General features: G+C 45.8%; 1 protein-coding gene across 3 annotated transcripts in view; it reads left to right on the top strand.

The window, feature by feature from the left end:
• Positions 1 to 20,596, top strand: part of SLC44A1 (solute carrier family 44 member 1) — a 123,435-nt gene that overhangs the window by 54,729 nt on the left and 48,110 nt on the right. For 2 of the 3 annotated variants that reach the window (XM_029055277.2, XM_029055276.2), the window contains exon 5: positions 19,027 to 19,120. In XM_029055277.2, the coding sequence (XP_028911110.1) occupies positions 19,027 to 19,120 (94 nt within the window). Of the gene's footprint in view, positions 1 to 1,873; positions 2,427 to 19,026; positions 19,121 to 20,596 lie in introns of those variants that run through there. The other variant, XM_029055278.2, reaches the window with a different exon arrangement.

Raw genomic sequence — 20,596 nt, 5'->3', positions numbered from 1 at the left:
GCCTGGCCCATGGTAAGTGCTTAACAAATGCCACAGTTGTTATTATTACTATTATTATTTTTCCTCTCTTTCTCTCTTGCGGGATCCTCTTCCATCTCTAACGCACTAACTGTGGGTGTACCCCTCAAGACTCTCTTCAGAAGCCCTCACTCTTGCCAGTTAATACTCGCTCCTCTGATAGCTCACCTACTCCCGTGGCTTCAGCTACTGGGTGGATGACTCCCAGATCTATCGTACTAGCCGTGATCGTTCTCCCCTCCTGCAGTCTTCGGGGACATCCAAAAAGTCCATCTAGTTTTGACATCGTAAACTCGCCAACCTTAATAGCAGATTTGTTGCACGCATACTCAGGCCCCAAGTAAAAGTTGGGCCGGGGGCATGTCCACCACCTCTGTGGTATTGTACTTTGCCAAGCGTTTAGTACTGTGCTCTGCACTCACTAAGCGCCCAGTTAATGCCAGCGATTGATTGGTTAATTGATCGAAACCTGGATTCTCGTCCCAGCTCCGCCACTGACCTGCTGTGTGTCCTTGGCCGAGTCACTTGGGCAAGTCATCTAGACTGTAACCTCGTTGTGGGCAGGGACTGTGTCTGTTATATTGTTAGAATGTACTCTCCCCAGCGCTGAGTCCAGTGCTCTGGTCACAATAAGTGCTCAACAATTATGATTGACTTGATCAGTCATATTTATTGAGCCCTTAGTATGTGCAGAGCACTCACTAAGCACTTGGGAGAGTACAGTACAACAGAAGTAGCAGACACGTTCCCTGCCGATAATGAGCCCTTCCAGTCTAGTGAGAGCTGATAGACTAGACTTAATCCATCTATGTTTTAGATTCCTCACATGTAAAATAGCTACTTGTTCCTCCTCTTACATTGTGAGCCCCATGGGGGACTGTCTGATGTGATGGCCTTGTATCCACTGGGTTTGTTTGGCAGAGGGCAGATTTAAGAAATAACATAATGTGTAAGCTCCAGCTGAAAAGATTCTCTTGGGCCAGAAGACGCCACCCTCAGCTGTGTATCTTCAGCGTATTGTTTTGCAGGCCTTGAGTGATGAGTCGTACCAAAAAGCCTGTATGTCCGACCCCAGTAACATTCACTAATCTCTTGACCGCTATCCCAGAGAGATTGGGTCTCTTTTGTGCAGACATGGCTGTTGTTGACAGCTGCTGCCAAGAAGTCTCCAGGCATTTCAGTGGAACGGGAAATGTAGAATTGTGAGTCTGTAACTTTGGAACCTTTCACATTTGAGAAGCAGTGTGGCTCAGTGGAAAGAGCATGGGCTTGGGAGTCAGAGGTCATGGGTTCGAATCTCAGCTCTGCCACTTGTCAGCTGTGGGACTGTGGACAAGTCACTTCACTTCTCTGTGCCTCAGTTCCCTCATCTGTAAAATGGGGATTAAAAGACTGTGAGCCTCACGTGGGACAACCCGATGACCCTGTATCTACCCCAGCGCTTAGAACAGTGCTCTGCACATAGTTAGCGCTTAACAAATACCAACATTTGTAGAAAGAGGTAAAACCCCTGTAAAATGTGGACTCCGTTTTACAGCTCTTAAAATAAAGGGCAGCAGAGGCCATGATTTATATCTATTAACATTTCATAGCCCAAAAGCAATGCAAGTTTAAATTTTCTGCAGCTCCACAGTGAGAGCGGGACCCATTTTAGCACTGATAATAGAATAATACTAATTGATTAATAAGAGAATGATACATTAACACATAAATCTACTTAGGTTTTGTTTGCTGCAGTGTGCCTTTTGTGTTCTTTGGTCTACTGTTGTGTTTCCCTCACTCTTTTTCCTTTGACCTTAATGACCTCAACGCCCCCTTAATTACTAATCTTTGTAGCCTCATCGTGACAGGGTTGACAGCAGAAGTGAGCCCTTCTCAGAAACACTATTTACCAAGCAGCCATCAAGACAGTGGATACTGCTAAGAGATCGGGTGACTGGCTTGATGGAAATGGATCAGATTAAGAAACCACTCAGGCTCCTCAAAACAAGACTTGCAGCTCCTCAAGATCATAACTGAAACCCAGGCCCTCCCAGAACTTGGGGGGGGACTCTGTGCGAGTGATCAGTGGAGGGATGCCAAGGCTGAAGAGATCCAGGCTCACACCGACTACTGCCGAAGGCTTTCGTCGATCACTGCCGAAGCTAGGTAGCCTCGTACCCACTACCGGCCCCCATCATCGCTGAGGAGTGTGAATGGAATCCCCCTTGTTGTGGTTAAGGAGGACATCATTCCCGGGGGTCCACGCTGACAGGAGCTCTTGGACGTGCCTTCCGACATGAAGAAGGAGGCCCCCCGAAGCCCACGAGAGCTGCCAGAATGTGGATCCGTGCACGTGCTCGGCCCCCTACTTCTGAGGAAGATGGAAAGCGCCTGTATTCCGGTCCGCCTTCAGACCGGTAAGCGAGGTAAGTGGTTGTCTCGGGGCGACCCGGAGCGAGGACGACAGAGAGCCCTTGGACCATCTCAAAATGGTTCCCCTCCCGGAAACCTCCTCCAGTTGGCCACCGCACATGCGCAGAGTTCCCGCCGCACCCAACCTTGTCTCTGCCACATGTGCGGTGGCCATTTTGAGTTAATTCCAGGATCCTCCGCTTCCCCATCCTCCCGTAACAGCTGCCCCCCTCGGAAATAAAGGAATCACTAAAAAGGTTTGGCGTTAGGTTTTCATTGACTCGTTCGGTATTTAAGGGCCGGGTAGCAGAGGGACGGCGGGACAGAAGGGAGAGTGGCCAAGCTGGGGACGGAGTCGGTGGATCCTGCCCTAGATGGGGGCTGGTTTTGACAGCCCCGAATCGTTGTGGGGGTTACTCGCTTCGAGGCCCCTGCCGGGGTAAAGCCACAGCATCTCCTCAGCGAATGGGCCCGAAGCAGCTGTCCTCCAAGTTGATTCGGAGCGGTCACAGCCCCCGAAGGAGCAGGATCCACTGGCCGTATCCCAGGGTTTTTTTTTTTTATTACTGTTGTTTGTTTTAAATGGTATTTGATAAGTGCTGACTATGTATCAAACACCGGTCTAAGCGCTGGGGGAAGTAGAAGCTAATCAGGTCGGACACAGTCCCTGTCGCGAATGGGGCTTCCAGGGCTCTGCAGCTTTTCAGGCATTTCTCACCCTCGCACCAGCCCCCGTCAGTTTATGAGGCGGCCACCCCCACCAGCTACGAAACTCTCCATCCAGACCATTTCAGCCGAAAGGACCGGGCCAGCACCACCTGCTTACTAACAACAGCGGGAAGCAGGCAGCCCCAGCGGGATTGCTGTTTTTCAGGGCCCTTTGGGGGGAATTGGGTCAGTGCTCTGGCAGTGGCAGCCAGGAGCTTGTGTATCTATCCCAAGGCCCCCCTTCCACTCTTAGATCCACCCCAACTTCTGCTGTCTCTGGAGTTGGAATGCCTGGGAGATGCTGATAGGAACCAGCTCTATCCGGTGAGGGGCACCCAGTGAAGGTTGGAAGGAATCTGGGGACATCCGTGCCAGGGAGAGTGGAGCAAAATCAGCCACCCGATAAAAGGTGGGAGTGCCCCTCCGCCACCCTCTCATCCCCCTGCGGCTCCCAGTTTGGTTTAGGCCTGTGTGTCTCATGTGTCCTCTCTCCCTGATTTTTTTTTTCTTTTGTCTCTCTCTTTCTGTATCTCCCTGCCTATTTTTCTTTTTTTCAATTTGGCAGGAGTAGAGACAGAAACAGACACCAAAAGTGATTCAGTGAAACTGAGAGAAGAAGAGAGGACGGGCAGGGAACGTGTCTATCAACTTTTTTTGGGGAATGATATTTAAGTGCTTACTACGTGCCAGGCACAGTACTAAGCGCTGGGGTAGATATAGTGTTGGTATTTGTTAAGCGCTTACTATGTGCAGAGCACTGTTCTAAGCGCTGGGGTAGACACGGGAATCAGGTTGTCCCACGTGGGGCTCACAGTCTTAATCCCCATTTTACAGATGAGGTAACCGAGGCACAGAGAAGTTAAATGACTTGCCCACAGTCACACAGCTGACAAGTCGCAGAGCCAGGATTCGAACCCATGACCTCGGACTCCAAAGCCCGTGCTCTTTCCACTGAGCCACGCTGCTTCTCAGGTTGGACACAGTCCCTGTCCCATATGGGACTCACAGTGTTAATCCCCATTTTACAGATGAGGGAAGTGAGGCACAGAGAAGTCAAGTGACTTGCACAAGGTCACCCAGCAGGCAAGTGGTGGAGCGGGGGATTAGAACCCAGGTCCTTCTGACTCTCGGGCCCATGCTCTAGCCAGTAGGCCATGCTAATCTGTTATATTGTACTCTCCCAAGTAGTTAGTACAGTGCTCTGCACACAGTAGGCACTCAACAAATTCCACTGATTAATTGATTGAGGGGAGAAGAGAGACTGAGGCAGCCAGACAGAAACAAGTAGGCAGAGAGACATATACAGAGTGGCTTCTCGAAGAGGAGGGCACCTGGGGAGGTAGAGGGGCTTTTGCACCTTATCTGATCTTCCTTGTGACATGCTAATTACCCAAACTTTTAAATTTCTTCCAAAGCCAGTCATTCAACTCCTTCCCTCATTATTGTGATTATTATTGTTATTATTATTGTTATTACTACAGCTATAAATTGTTAAGCACTTACTGTATGTCTAGCGCTGTTCTAAGCGCTGGGATCGATATAAGGAAATCAGGTCAGATACAGTCCCTGTCTCACATGGGGCTCAAAATCTAAGCAGGAGGGAGATCAGGTATTGAATTCCCGTAGTACAGATGAGGAAGCAGAGGCACTGAGAAGTTATGTGACTTGGCCAAGGTCACACAGCAGGCAGCTAACGGGCAGAGCCAGGAGGTTATGGGTTCTAATCCAGGATCCGCCACGTGTCTGCTCTGTGACCTTGGACAAGTCACTTCACTTCTCTGGACCTCAGTTCCCCCATCTGTAAAATGGGGATTGAAACTGAGCTCCATGTGGGACAGGGATTGTGTCAACCCAATTTGCTTGTATCCACCCCGGGTCTTAGTACAGTGCCTGGCACACAGAAAGCGCTTCAGTATCACACACACACACACACACACACAAAAGTAGTCCATCAATCATTTTTGAGTGCTTACTGTGTGCAGAGCACTGTACTAAGGGCTTGGGGAAGGACAATATAACAGACACATTCCCTGCCCACAGTGACCTTACAGGGGGAGACAGACATGAATATAAATAAATTATGGATCTGCGCATAAGTGCGTTGGGCCTTAGGCGGGGGAGATGAATTAAGGGACCAAGTCAAGGCTACACAGAAGGGAGTGGAGAAGGGGAAAGAAGGTCTTAATCAGGGAAGGCCTTTTGGAGGAGATGTGCCTTTGATAAGGCTTTGAAGGGAGGGGAGAGTAATTGTAAAATCAGGAACAGGGGCTGAGAAACTGCCCATCACCATATGCTGCACACTTGATGACTAGAGATTGCCTCATGTCACATGGGGAAGTGAACATCTGGAATTCTCGCCTCAGGGCCGCCAGCTTTCTGAAGAGGCCCCACCCATACTAGATGGCATTCCTGCAGAAATCTGCAAACAACGTAATCCTCAGACATCTGCATCAACTGTATGGATCCCTGGAAAATTGCCCCAAGATTTCAAGGATGCCATGTGAATCATCATTTTCAAGAAGAGAGAGTTGACTGAGGAAGTCATGGGAAAACTCTCCCTGCTTTCCATGATTGACAAGAGTCTAGCGAGAGTCCTTTTCAACAACCTACTAAAAAACACGGTCCACTTAAATCACAATGTGGCTTTGGAACAAATCAAGGGACAACGGATATGATCTTCACAGTGTGGTAGGTGCAGAAATGAATACGCAGACTGTTAATGTTTGATTTGTGGATCTAACAAAAACAACACCAACAGACCAGAGTTTGGCGACTGCCATGCAAACTTGGCTGCCTTGAAGAATTCACCAGGCTTCTTTAAATATGATTGATTGATTGATTCTTAGACTTCACCATGAGGGGATGACACCCAAGTTAGTTGGAGGAGTCCTGTTTGACTCTTTCCCCGTCCCTGATGGCGTTAAGGAAGGTTATGTGTCCCGTCTGGGCCCATTCAACCTACTTAATACCGCCACGCTCGAGAGCGGAACAAGAGGGGCACAAGCTTGTGTCAGAATATGTGGCCGATCCACTGGGGAACTCTTCTGGCTCAACATGTCACGTGCATCATCAGTTAATCAATGATATTTATTGAGCATTTACCATGTGCAGAGCACTGTACTAAGCGCTTGGGAGAGTACAGTGCAACAGAGTTGGCAGACACGTTCCTTTCCCACAACAAGCTTACAGTCTAGAGGCCTCGAAGATTTTTGACGACGGCGACTGTCAGCTTATTGTGGGCGGGGAACGTGCCTGCACGTGGTAAGTGCTCAATAAATTTGATTGATTGATGGATTGACTTGAGACAGTGGCCCGGGAACTGCTATCTTTGCAGATGACACTGTTCGAGACATGCCCAAGGAGACATGCAGGTAATTACGAATAGCTTTGCAGATAGATGCTACACAGCACTACGGTCTGACAAGTCTGAAGTAAAAGGAAATCATATTCCAGCCTAGAAACCCCCCACAGAACCGAAGTTTTTCATCGGTAACAAAGAACGTAAAACCGTCAGTGAATTCTGCTTAGGCAGTGTGCTGTCCAACAAGGCAAGGACAATAAAAAGCAAGATAGAAAACAATAAAACAGGTCAGCCTTGACTTTGGAAGACTGAAAGCGAGTGGGGAAGTGACAGGGCATCAGGCTCATGCCAAGTAGCAGGTCTGCCTTCTCTATGGTTGTGAGACCCAGACTTTTCCAGAAGACCCAACCAACTCCTGGACCAATTTCATCAGCATCACCTCTGAACCATACTCTATATCACGTGACAGGACAAGAAAATCAACCAGGGGGATCCTAGAACACAGTCAGCTTGCCAGCATTGAAGCAATACTCAACAGCACCTAGGCTCTGCTGGGTGGGACACGTGAGGAGAATGGATAATAGCAAGATACCCAAACAGCTGCCCTATGGGGAACTGGAAAGGGACTCTCTCTCTCTCTCTCTCTCCCTTCCCCCCATTCGTGTTTGTTCTCTCTCTCTCTCTCTCTCTCTCTCCCCTCTGTTTCCTCTCTTTCTCTCTTCTCTCTCTGGGAGACAGAACAAACATTTTGAAGATGTGGAGAAGCATAGTTTCAAACCACGTGACATAGCAACAGACCATCGGGAGATAACTGCAACAGACCGACAAGCCTAGAAATCAGGAGAGGGGTTGCTCTCCTAGAGTGAAGGCCTTGGGAAGATGAGACAAGGAGACAGGCAAAAACAGAGACGGGCCCTATGGGAGGGTGGGTTGGTCTTGCATTGTGCTCTTCAGCCCCGTTTGCACATGTGGCTAGGATCTCGCCATTGATAGCATCATCTTTGGATGTGAAGGAGATCTATTTATTTTAAACAGGAAGAGAACAGAGTGCTCCTGGACTGAAATTTCAAATCCTTTCTGTCTGATTGTCTTCAGGAAATGACTTTGTTTGAAAACAGAAATTTTCACCTGTTACTCAGGAGAGAAGTGTATCAGTTTGCAAAATAGAAACTTTTCAGAATGCTAGTTTGTGAAGGCACTAAGGCATGGGCAGGGAACATGTCTGCTAATTCTGTTATATAGTACTCTTCTGAGAGCTTAGTAAGAGCTCAGTAAATAGCACTGATTGATTGGGTTGAGAAAATTGTTTCTATGACAGCATTAGAAATAGGAAAGGAAAGCATTTGAGCAGCCAATTATGGAATTTAGAGTGCAGCAACCTTTAAAACAGGTAGTTTGTAAGAACACAGCTTTCTTAGCCTTTCTATGGCCTCTTTGTAAACACACTTACAGGATGGGAGACTTTCCCCCCACTCAAAAGTGAGTAACCACCCTTTGATTATGTGTTGACCCCTACCAGGGCCCTGGTCTCCCTGGAAACCTCAACCCAGGTTTCCAGGAGCCCCTGAACTTGGCCCCTGGTCTCCTGATCCTGGAAAACCTTGGGCCATTTCCAGATTTTCCGCTGGCTGGAGCCTTTGAGGCAAGATTTGTCCTATCCAGGTAGGCACCTGATATACCATCATCATTAGTATTGTTATTATATTACAGAGAAGCAGCATGGCTTAGTGGAAAGAGCACGGGCTTGGGAGTCAGAAGTCATGGGTTCTAATCCCGGCTCTGCCACTTATCGGCTGTGTGACTTTGGGCAAGTCACTTAACTTCTCTTTGCCTCAGTTACCGCATCCATAAAAAGGGGATTAAGACTGTGAGCCCCATGTGGGACAACCTGATTAACCTTGTATCTACCCCAGTGCTTAGAACAGACCTTGGCACATAACGTTTAACAAATACCATTATTATAATTATTATTATTATAAACTCGGGGCTGCCCTTGGTTTTCCAATCAATCTATCAGTGGTATTTACTGAGCGCTTACTAGAGGCACTGTCCTGAGCATTTGGGAAGAGGACAGTACAACAGAATCAGTGGACACTGTCCCTGCCAATCATGACCCAAGACCGGGCTCTTCCGAGTAAATTGAAGTGAGGATCTCACCAACACAACTGAACCCTCAGACTACTCGCTCCCTGTAGGAGATAGGGGTGGGATCTCAGATTTGGGGAGGTTGAAAGAGAACACCTCCTCACAATGCAGTGGATACCCCATAAAATAAAGAGCAACAGGCAAGAATTATGTGCATAATCAATTTTTAAAGAGATGGAACACTATGCAGAGCTTGCACATTCATTCATAATTAGAGATGTTAAGACCTGCATATCTAACTGAGAAAATTACCCATGTACAACAATATACAGTTGCATAATTTATGTGGGTGTGCACAATACTTATGACCTAATTTATATAGTTCATCCTCATCCTTTATAACATTTTTATATTTATGGGACTGCAAATTTGCTCATATGCAATAGGGTAGCAGTTTATTCAGGCAGGCATAATGCACATCTGCATATTTACATCATTTATCTAGCCATAATGTTAAATATTCCCAGGCCAAGCATATTAAAATGCCTAACTTTGTACATTGCACATATGTGCATAATCCAATCACTAACTAAAAAGTTAGTTTGGGGTCTGTATATCTGCAAAATGTATTACTTTATGACAGTCTAAAAATGTGAAACGTGCTTGGGTGAGACTTGTATTTGCATAATTTGCATAGTTCCTATAGTTACCATATAGTTAAATATGGCATGGCCTATCTCCTTAAGTAAAGTTATTCCTGTACCAGCAACCTAAAATTTGCAGCGTTGGCATATCATATGCGTAGCTGAAACTTGCATAATTTCCAGAATTTGTTCAGAAAGGAAGATATTTCAGGAGAACATGTTTGATTTTCAGTTTTTTTAAAAAGTGGACAGAAAAGAGCCTGAGACAGGAGTGGAAGACTCCCTCACCTCCTTACTCCCAAGATGTACCTTAACAGACCTGATCACAAAGATGAGACATACAGGTTCCACAGAGGAAGGGTTTTTTTGGTTTTTTTGTGGGGGTTTTTTTAATGGTATTTAATTGCTTACTTTGTGCCAGGCACTCTTTTAAGTGCTGAAGTAGATACCAGCTAATCAGGCTGGACACAGATGCTGTCCCACATGGGGCTCACAGTCTTAAGCCCCATTTTCCAGATGAGGGAACTGAGGCCCAGAGAAGTGAAGTGACTTGCCCGAGGTCACCCAGCGGACAAGTGGTGGAGCTGGGGTTAGAACCCAGGTCCTTTTGACCTCACTAAATCCCGCTTCTCCTGGTAGAAATATAGCAAGAGATAGACACAGATGGGGAAGGACAACCAGAATCAAGTTAGACTCTTCAATCAAGGAGTGACATTTTTTGAGCACTTACTGTATGCGGAAGCCCCGGACTAAGCACTTAGGAGAGTAGAGTACAACGGAGTTGGTAGACAAATTGCCCACCCTCAAGGAGCTTACAGTCTAGAGGGGATATTAAAATCGATTCTGGATATGTACATAAGCGCTGTGTGAGTTAGAGTGGGATAATTATCACGTGCTTCAAGAAAACAGATGATACTAATTGTGGTATCTGTTAAGGGCCAACTACGTGCCTAACACTGTTCTAAGCACTGGGGCAGGTACAAGATCATAGGTTCCCACTTGGGGCTCACAGTCTAAGTAGGAGGGAGAACAGATATTATGTCTCCATTTTGCAGATAAGAGAAGTGAGACACAGAGAAGGTAAGTGACTTGCGCCAAGGTCACAGAGCAGGCCTGGGTTTTTTCGGCTAGGCCACGCTGCTTCTCTGCGCAGATCCAAGGGCATAGGAAACACAGAAGGGAGGGCAAATAGAGGAAACGAGGGCTTAGTCAGGGAAGGCCAAATGGAGGAGAGCAGCGGTCTGTTGGATGGGATGGGGAAGGGAGTGCCAGGGAGAGAGAGGACGTGGGCGAGATAGGTGAGATCGAGTTACAGTGAGTAGGTTGGTGGTAGAATAGTGAAGCGGGCAGGCTGGGTTGGAGTAGATCAGTGAGGTTGAGGCAGGAGGGAGCGAGTTGACTGACTTCTTTAAAGCCAATGGTAAGGAGTTTGATGCGGAGGTGGGTGGGCAACCACAGGAGATTCTTGAGGAGCGGGGTGATGCGGACTGAATGATTTTGTAGAATAATGATCCAGGCAGCAGGGTGAAGCAACTCCAGCTGTTCGCCAGTTCCCAAAGACCCAAGTCCCAGAAATAAAATAGTCTAGCCGTCAGAGCCCTAGGATTTCTCTCTCGCCCGACAGACCTTCAGAGAAACCCCGATAATCTTCATGAAGGCTACAACCACCTAAGAAGTAGAGACTGGTTACTCCTGTCCTGAAAATCACACCCGCAATCTGCAAGCCTGGTCTATAGCCAATTGGGCCCTAGAGGGGACGGTAAGGCACCCGATTACTAGTCGCCCATTTTAACAACTCCAGAACCCACACCCTACAGCAGGGCATTTAAGGCCCACAGTTTAGACTCTAGATTGTGAGCCCCTTCTAGGCAGGGAATGTGACTGTTTATTATTGCAATGTATGCTCCCAAGAACCTGGTACAGTGCTCTGCTCAAAGTAAGTGCTCAATAAATACGATTGAATGAATGAATGAATGAAGTTCTGCACTTTTGGCCCTCCATCACTTTGGACATCTGGATCCATGGATTTTTTGGGTTTTTTTGTATTTTATTGTGCCAGGCACTGTACTAAGTGCTGGGGTAGAAGATACAAGCTAATCAGATTGAATTCAGTTCATGTCCCATGTGGGGCTCACAATTTTAATAATAATAATGATGGTATTTGTTAAGCACTTACTCTGTGCCAAGCACTGTCCAAAGCGCTGGGGTAGATACAGGGTAATCGGGTTGTCCCACGTGGGGCTCACAGTTTTAATCCCTGTTTTACAAATGAGGTAACTGAGGCACAGAGAAGTGAAGTGACTTGCCCCAAGTCACACAGCTGATAAGTGGCGGATCTGGGTTTAGAACCCACAACCGCTGACTCCCAAGCCTGGACTCTTTCCACTAGGCCACCCTGCTTCTCTAATTTTTAATCCTCATGGTCACACAGCAGGCAAGTGGCAGAGCCGAGATAGAGCACCTGCCTGAGAGTCAGAAGGACTTGCATTCTAATCCCAGCTCCGCCACTTGTCTGCTGTGTGATCTTGGGAAAATCACTTCACTTCTCTGTGCCTAAATTCCCTCACCTGTAAAATGGAGATTAAGACTGTGAGTTCCACGTGGGACAGGGACTGTGTCCAACCCGATTTGTTTGTATTCACCCCAGTGCTCAGTACAGTGCCTGGCACATACTAAGCACTTAAGGAATACCATAAAAAAAAAAAGAAAAAAAATGCTGCTGCCAAGTGGGAAGACGGGAAAAGAACGGGGAGAGGAAAAAGAATTAGCCACATTGGGGAAGTAGGATGAGGTGATGAGAATCTCTGCTGTATTCCTGCTTCCCAGCCAGCATTCCCTCACCAGGAGATTGTTGCGAGGCCTAGAACCAAAGGTGCAGTCAAAGCAAAAACAAACCAAAGCCAAGGGTTGAGGGTTCTTTTTCAGCAAGCAGCTTTTGGCCCCACTTCCCGCTGAGATGGCTTTGCCTGGGAAAAAATGATTTATGGAAGTCGTTGGGGAAACAGGGGTTGGTAGATGGACTGCCTCTATACCTTATGTCAAGGAACTCAAATCACCCAGGCAACTGAATGGAAGAAACTGCAACACCATTGAAGCCGTCCTATCAATCAGCAAGAAAGCCTATCCGTCTCTAAGAATGGAGCCAATGAACAGGCGTCTCTGTGAGATACCATCTTCCGGGCAGCCTGTAAGACTGGTGGACTGAACACGCGTGATGTGGTGAGAGGCTAAGAAGACCATTAATCACGCTTCGGTCCCTGCTGGGGCATAGAAGATGTAGTCTTTGCTGCAGGTCTGACTCAGGAGGAGCGCAAGTCTTCTCCATGGGGTCCATAAAACTTCAAAAAGTGGAGCTGACAACTTCTAAAAAGGTTTGGTATGATTCTTAGAGCAGAGATGATAATGATGGTATTTGTTAAGCACTTACTATGTGCCAGGCACTGTACTAAGCACTGGGGGAGTTAGAGTCTTAATCCCCATTTTCCAGATGAGGGGATTGAAGCCCAGAGCAGTGAAGTGACTTGCCTAAGGTCACCCAGCAGGCCCTTGACAGAGCCGGGATTAGTACGCAGATCCTCTGGCTCCCGGGCTCCTCCCACTGAGCCACACTCCCTTCAGGAGATCATGGTACAGGGAGTGTAAAAACCAGACAGCACCTAGCACTTGTGGATAGTCGGTGTAACAGTGCAGCTAATGGATGATCCTCACACATGCACAAGCTGGAAAGGATTTAGAGATCGGCGTGGGTATTGTATGTTGCCCCCAAATCCGTAGGCTATCCACGCATGCCTGAGCAACGAAGATCTACTTCTCAACCCAACCGGTAACTCTGCCGTGGGCACCCATGGGTTGGGCTGGCTCAATTGCATGTGTGCAGATCTGTATATATGCCCTCCACTGATTCCTTCTCCCTGTTGAGACTTGACTACGAATAGGGGGAGAGTCTAAGATGACCGTGGCCTGCTCACCTACCAATTGACCGCACCGCTAGACTCTAAGTCGTCATGGGCAGCAAATGTGTCTGTTGTTGCGTGGTACTCTCCTAAGCACTTAGTACAGTGCTCTGCGCACAGTAAGTGCTCAATAAATGATTGGATCCTCTTTAGAGCCTCCAGAGGAGACGGAACAGATGTAGGTACATAGCCGACCACTCTTTTATCCTCCCCTCTCTCCTCCCGTCTCTCCCCCTCCCCTCTGGACAGAGAGTGATGAAAGCCAGGGCCAAGGCAGGATCGGAGCTCACCCCTGTGATACATCTTCAAATTTGACGTATATGATGTGCGTGTGTGTGCATGTGCGCATATAACACATACCCGCACAGTGCATGAAGGGATTCATTTCTGACGATCTCAGCAATGCATTCAAAAATACCACAAATTGTGGGAAATATACATATTGGCGTAGACTTGCCTAGCAGAAACCTATCAGATTGACCCATACATTTTTAAATTCTACAGTTGCAATGGTTTTTTTTATGAGTTTTGAATGGATCCTCTGGGCATGAATTTGTCAGGGATTGAAATTAGAAAATTATCTTGCTTTCGGAGAGTGAATAAAAATGATACTTTTTTTCCTCCTGCTTATCACTATCTGTCCTGCTTTCTTTTAAACTTATCTTCCATCTCTCTACTGTTATATTCACAGATTGGATTTTACAGATTGAAAATTTTCTCTACAGCATAAAGTCTCTGATTTGGGGCGTGGGTTCCGGGGCCGGGGAGGGGGGTTTGGAGTAAAATAAATCGGGGAGATGTTTCCAAGACCTTGGAATGGAATGGAAAAGTCAGTGAACACAGGGACCTGAGCCTGGATATATTGTAGCTCTCAAGAGGCCAAGTACTTTTTTTTTTTAATGGCGTTTGTTAAGCATATATTATGTGCCAGGCACTGTACTAAGTGCTGGGGTAGATATAGGCTAATCAGGTTGGCAACAAGTCATGTCCCACATGAGGCTCACAGTCTTAAAATTCCTATTGTACAGATGAGGTAGCTGAGGCACGGAGAAGTTAAATGACTTACCCAAGGTCACACAGCAGACTAATGGCAGAGCCAGGCCTAGAACCCAGGCCCTTCTGACTCTCAGGCCCGTGCTCTTTCCACTAGGCTACACTTCTTCTGTACTTGGAATGGAATGTACCTCTTCCAACAAAAAGAGAAGGAGAAAGCCAGTTTAAAAAGGGCAGGATTATTTTGTCACCTGAAAGAAACCTGAATAAAGTGAGCCTGAATGAAACCCAATGTATTTTTTTAAACCCAAATGTACTGCCAGGTAAAATCGGAGACAGTGACGGCCTCTTGAAAAGGAATTTGGAACTGGGAGTCAGAAGACAGGCTCTAAGTCCCAACCCTGCCACTGGCCTGCTGGGTGACCTTGGGCAAGTCATTTAACCTCTCTGGGTCTCAGGTTCCTCATACATAAATTGGGAATAAAATACCTGTTCTCCCACCTTTCTGACTGGGAATCCTGTATAGACCAACTCTGTTATATTGTACACTCCCAAGTGCTTAGTACAGTGCTCTGCACACAGTAAGTGCTCAGTAAATACAATTGATTGATCGATTGATCAAGGACTGCAACCAATCTCATTATCTTGTTTCTACCTCAGTGATTGGCACAGAGTAGACACTTAAGAAATACCTTTAGTGTTGCTATTATCCATTCACTAAATACCATTTGGACAGTAATCTCTATTTTGGTAATTCAGATGGGAGAGTCAGTTGCTGATGTATTCAAAGCCTAGGACCTAGCCTCTTTCCGTCACTATCACTGACTGGAATAGTGACGTTGAGCAAGTGACTTAATTTCCTTTCTTTGGCATCTCTTATGGGAGGGGGTAATGATACATTCATACCGCATAGGCCAGTGAAGGCGAACGACCAACTAAATGTTAGAAAACATTTGAAGAACAGTGTCAGGAAAATGTCTCATGCTGGAAGGAAAAATAAGATACTTCCCACCCCATCCGAGATCACATATTTTTTCTTTGAATGGTATTTGTTAAGCACTTACTATGTGCCAGACACTGTCCTAAGTGCTGGGGTTGATACAGGCAAATCAGGTTGGACACAGTCCTTGTCCCACATGGGGATCCCAGTCTTATTCCCCATTTTACAGATGAGGGACCTGAGGCACAGTGAAGTGACGTGCCCAAGGTCATGCAGCAGACAAGTGATGAAGTAGGGATTGGAACCCAGGTCCTTCTAACTCCCCAGCCCATGCTCTATCCCCAGGGCCATGCTGCTTCTCAAGGCCCAGTTTACCTCTCTAATCTATTTTCACCAGCTCCTAGCCCCTGAAGACATACCTTTTTATTTTCACTTTAAAATTTAGAAATCATCCTTGCTCCCTAAGAGGTACTGATTGCTGTTTAAAGGTAATGAAGACTGTGTCCTAAAAGAATCCTTGAGTGTACGTGGGAAAGTTTGGTAGATACGCTGTCTAAAAAGTCAAGGGTAGGTTTTCACAGTTTTGGGGGCTTTCAGTGGCGCTCTTGTCATCTGCCGTGACCTTGGAAAGGAGGAAACAAAATAGGGCTCCCTAAGGTTATTATTGTTAAGCTATTGGAAAGATCCTTTCTTTCTAATCCATTTATATACCGAATCTGTTTAGTACTGGCTTGTGTCCCAGAATACCATTGGAGATAATGCTATTATACTTTCATTGAGTATTATCCTGGGAAAGTATTTATAAAAATGAACTCTGTTGCACCCGCTGACCTGCTTTTTTTGTGGGGAGAGGGTGGGGATGAGGATTATGTTCACTGAATGTCAATGAAGTACTGTACTTGCCGGAGCTGACACAAAGTGCTATAGTTAGGTTCTCTTACACTGCGCAAACAGATTCCAATTTTGAGCATGAAACCATTTGGAAATTCAGGTCAGACGCACACACTTGGCCTTATTAAACTGCAGCTATGAGCATGGTTCCTACTGTGTTGAGTAACCTGGTTACAGGTCTCATAAATAGCTCGGGATTAACTAAAAAGATTTTCCCCTTTCCCTCTGAACGCTGTTTTAAGGAGAACTTAGTATTTTCCATCTACATTTATAAGTTTAATGATTTTTGCCAATATCAACTTTTTCAAATAGATTGTAAGAATTTGAAGCAATCCAAACTTCTAGTGCCCTGACTGATACTCCAGCAACAAAATGGCCCTTTAAAGGAGCTGAATCTGTAGAGCGTGGAAATTTTTGACTGGAGGTTCTTCATTAAAACCCACTGAAGTATTGCCTTAGATACCAGTTAGCAATAGGATTAGGGAGATGGCGAAAGAAGATATCCCTTCCTCCTGCCTGGACCTCTCTCCCGCTTCAGATCCACCAGACCCTAGTTTTTTCCATCTATAATAATAATGATGATGATGATGATGGTATCTGTTAAGCACTTACTATGTGCCAGGCACTGTTCTAAGTGCTGGGGTAGATACACGGTAGGGAGATTGTCCCATGTGGGGCTCACAGTCTTAATCCCTATTTTAGAGAAGAGGTAACTGAGGCACAGAGAAGATAAGTGGCTTGCCCAAGGTCACATAGCAGACAAGTAACGGAGCAGGGATCAGAACTCACTTCCTCTGACTCGCAAGCCCGTGCTCTTTCCACAAAGCCATGCTGTTTCCTTAAAAAAGCCCTTCTGAAATCTCACCTCTTCCAAGATACTTTCCATGATTAATTTTTCTTAATAATTAATAATAATGGTATTTGTTAAGCACTTATTACTAAGCACCTCGGGGGAATACAAGCAAATCAGGTTGGACACAGTCCCTGTCCCACATTGGGCTCACAGTCTTAATCTGACATACCTGAAGCCCAGAGAAGTGAAGTGACTTCCCCGAGGTCATGCAGCGGACAAGTGAAGGAGCCGGGATTCGAACCCAGGACCTTCTGACTCCCAGGCTTGGGCTCTATCCACTAGGCCATCCTGCTGCTTCTCCCCAGAGAACATCCTCCCAGTTATCATCTCAGCACCTTCCCACTTGGAACTTCTCCCTGCCCTTTTGTGCATATTAACTTCCGTACTCTGCTATTTGAGCTCATGATGATGATGATGATGATGGTATTTGTGAAGTGCTTACTATGTGCCAAGCACTCTACTAAACACAGGATAATCAGGTTGGAAACGGTCCCCTTCTAACATGAGATTCACAATTTAAGGAGAAGAGAAAACACTTCTACTTTCTCCCTGTAAATATTATGGGTCTGTTTTCTAATAACAATAACTGTGGTATTTGTTAAGCGATTACTACTAGGTGCCAAGCACTGCATTAGATTTTCAACTTCCACTTGATTGTACTCTCCCAAGTGCTTTGTTCAGTATTCTCACATGGTAGACAGTAAAGACTCTCAATGGATTGATTAATGTTACTTCCATTTTGTAGGTCCGCCACACTAATCTTCACCCATTTCTCCACTCGATCGATAGTTGATGGGTAAAAACCTGGTTGTCGGACTTGGTTGAGCCAAGCCCTTCAAGACAGTGACAGAGTTTTCTACTGCTGTATTGACTCACATAAATGCCGCTGCCTAATAATATCCCAACCCCAGTTTTTGAGGAGGAAGTAAAAGCTCCTTTTTTCTCGTACCACATAATTGTAAGCAGCGGTAGTGGTTTGCACCAGGGTAGGAAGAGGAGATGGGTCAGATGAAGCTACAGAGTGGGGGTCTCCCTGCTGGGGAAGGGAGTTCCAGTTTCTTCCTGAAGTCTGGGTAGGAAGAGGAGAAAGTGTGTGTATGAGTGTGTGTTCTTGTGTGTGTTGGGAGATTTGATCAAGTGCCTGGTGTTTGTAGCACTTGGAAGAGTGCCATAGAACTGCTACACAATCTCGAGGGCCTGCTAACCTTTCTATCCCTTCGCCCTGCCTTACCTCCTTTTTTTTTTTCCCTTCTCCTCTTTACTCTCCTGCTCCCCTTATTGCTTGACTTAATTCTTCTATGGCCTTGGGTAATAGCCCCACCCCTGCGTTTCATGTTGCAAAAGTGATGCCCAAACTGTCCCGATAGGTGAGTAAGTATGGTATGTTTTCTCTGTGGTTTATGTTGAGAAGCAGCATGGCCCAGTGGAACGGCCACGGGCCTGGGAGTCAGAGCACCCGGGTTCTAATCCTGGCTCCACCACTTGTCTGCTGGGTGACCTTGGGCAAGTCCCTTCACTTCTCTGGGCCTCGTTCCCTCATCCGCACAATGGGGATTCAATCCCTGTTCTCCCTCCTACTTACACTGTGAACCCCATACAGGACCCGATGATCTTGTTTTTATCCCAGCACTTAGTACAGAGCCGGACACATAGTAAGCACTTATCAGATACCGCAATGACCATATACATTGATCAGATCATCTTAGAGCTTTGTCACCATGCACACCTTTGGTGGAGCCAAGAAACTGACAGGTGTGTCCTTTAGTAAACAACTTTTGAGTACCTACTCTGTGCAGCCCATGCTGAAATTGGTGGTGAAATGCTCATCGAGAGCACTGAGAAGTATGGCCTGTGAATACTTAACCGGGGTTTTGTTGGCCCTTTTCCTGCTGTAACATGTCGATTCAGGAAAACAAACTTGTATGATTATACCTAGCTGGCACACCGAGCTAGACCGTCAGCTTGTTACGTGTGCGTGCACCGTGCCCGGTGTCTTGAAACCTGTTTTACCTCAAGCGCTATTGAAACTTTGCTAACTTAGGAGTGATTTAAATTTGGGATTAAAGTTTAGTTTTTAAGCACCGAAGTCTAGCCATTTCTAAGTATAACCGGCGGATTGAGTGTATTTGAACATCAGTAGACTTGACCCACACAAAACAACCATAGTTGAGTTATTACTTGAAGATAAATCGGTGGAAACATATGGACTCCGTTCCACTGGCTAACGCTCTTGTTTCTTTCAACAGGGTCAGCTTTATGTAGCTACCACATAAGTCCTTCTGCCTACACGTCAGATCCGTCAGCCTCAAAACTATGTCCTAAACTCCCAGTTCCAGAGAGGTAAATTGTGTAAATTGTGTAAATTATTTTTATATGTATGTGGATTTTTGAAAAGGGTAATTTTTTTGTTCAAAAAAAAACCTGGTAAATTCATACGCAACATTTGTATTATCCAGAATGCTTTGCTCATTCTATGAAATGGAAGTTTCCTATGTAAAGATAGCATGCTGTATAAAAAATTTTAATCCAAGATTCTTGCCCAGAAAAAAATCTAACCTCTGCTTATATCGAGATAGCTTCAACTTCTAGTTTCTATTCTTTAGGTTCCATACTGTTATATTTAGGTTCAGTACTGGAGGGGGATGAGTACTATAACTCATATATATATATATATATATATATGTTTATTTTTTAGTGATAGTTAAGCTCTTACTATGTGTCAAATACTGTACTAAGCACTGGGGTAGATACAAGCTAATCAGGTTGGACACAGTGCATGTCCCACATGGGGCTCACAGTTCTAAACCCCATTTTACAGATGAGGTCACTGAGGCACAGAGAAGCGAAGTGGCTTACCCAAGGTCACACAACATACGAGTGGCAGAGCCGGGGTTAGAACCCAGGTCCTCTGACACCCAAACCCGGGCTCTTTCCACTAGGCCACACTGCTTCTCAGATTAAAAATGCAACTGAAAAACTCAAGATATTAAATCAGTGGTATTTACTGAGCGCTTACTATGTGTAGAACACCGTAGTTGGGAGAGTATAGTACAACAGAGTTGGCAGACAAGTTCCCTACCTACCATGAGCTAAAAACAGGTCTTTTCTTAATGAACTAGTTTCTGATGGCTGATTATTTTTTTTCTGTGTTAAAATATAAAAAATCTGGTAGGGAATAGGTTCTCCTTGCAGTTGCCACTGGCTCTATGTTATAAATTATTTATTTATATCAAAGTCTGTCTTCCCCTCTCATTACGGGCAGGGAACATGTCCACTATTTCTGTTGTATTCTCCCAAGCGTTTAGTACAGTGCTCTGTACATAGTAAACTCACTATAAATATGATAGATAGATTGATTGGAGCATATTTAAAGGCAGGCTGAACAAATTTCACAGATTCCGCATACAGCTTGATGGTGCTAACAATCGCACGTTAGCCTGCAAATGATAAGAAGAATTTGGTATTGACTCTTTTGGTTGCAATTCAGGATGGTAGGACTCTATAGCATTAGGATGCACTGTGCAGATGGTATGTGTATACTCTAGTGGATAGAGCCCAGACTTGGGTATCAGAGGACCTCAGTTCTAATCCTGGCTCTGCCATTTGTCTGCTCTGTGACCTCGAGCCAGTCACTTAACTTCTCTGTGCCTCAGTTCCCTCATCTGTAAAATGGGGATTAAGACTGTGAGCCCCATGTAGGACGGGCTGTGTCCGACCCAATTATTTTCTCTCTACCCCAGCACTTAGTCCAGCTCTTAGAACAGTGCTTGGCACATAGTAAACGCTTAACAAATGCCATCATTATTATTAGTACAG

Source organism: Ornithorhynchus anatinus, chromosome X5, assembly GCF_004115215.2.
Source record: "Ornithorhynchus anatinus isolate Pmale09 chromosome X5, mOrnAna1.pri.v4, whole genome shotgun sequence".
NCBI lineage: Eukaryota > Metazoa > Chordata > Mammalia > Monotremata > Ornithorhynchidae > Ornithorhynchus > Ornithorhynchus anatinus.
Note: the sequence above shows the minus strand (reverse complement) of the source record. Positions and strands in the feature narration are given on the sequence as shown.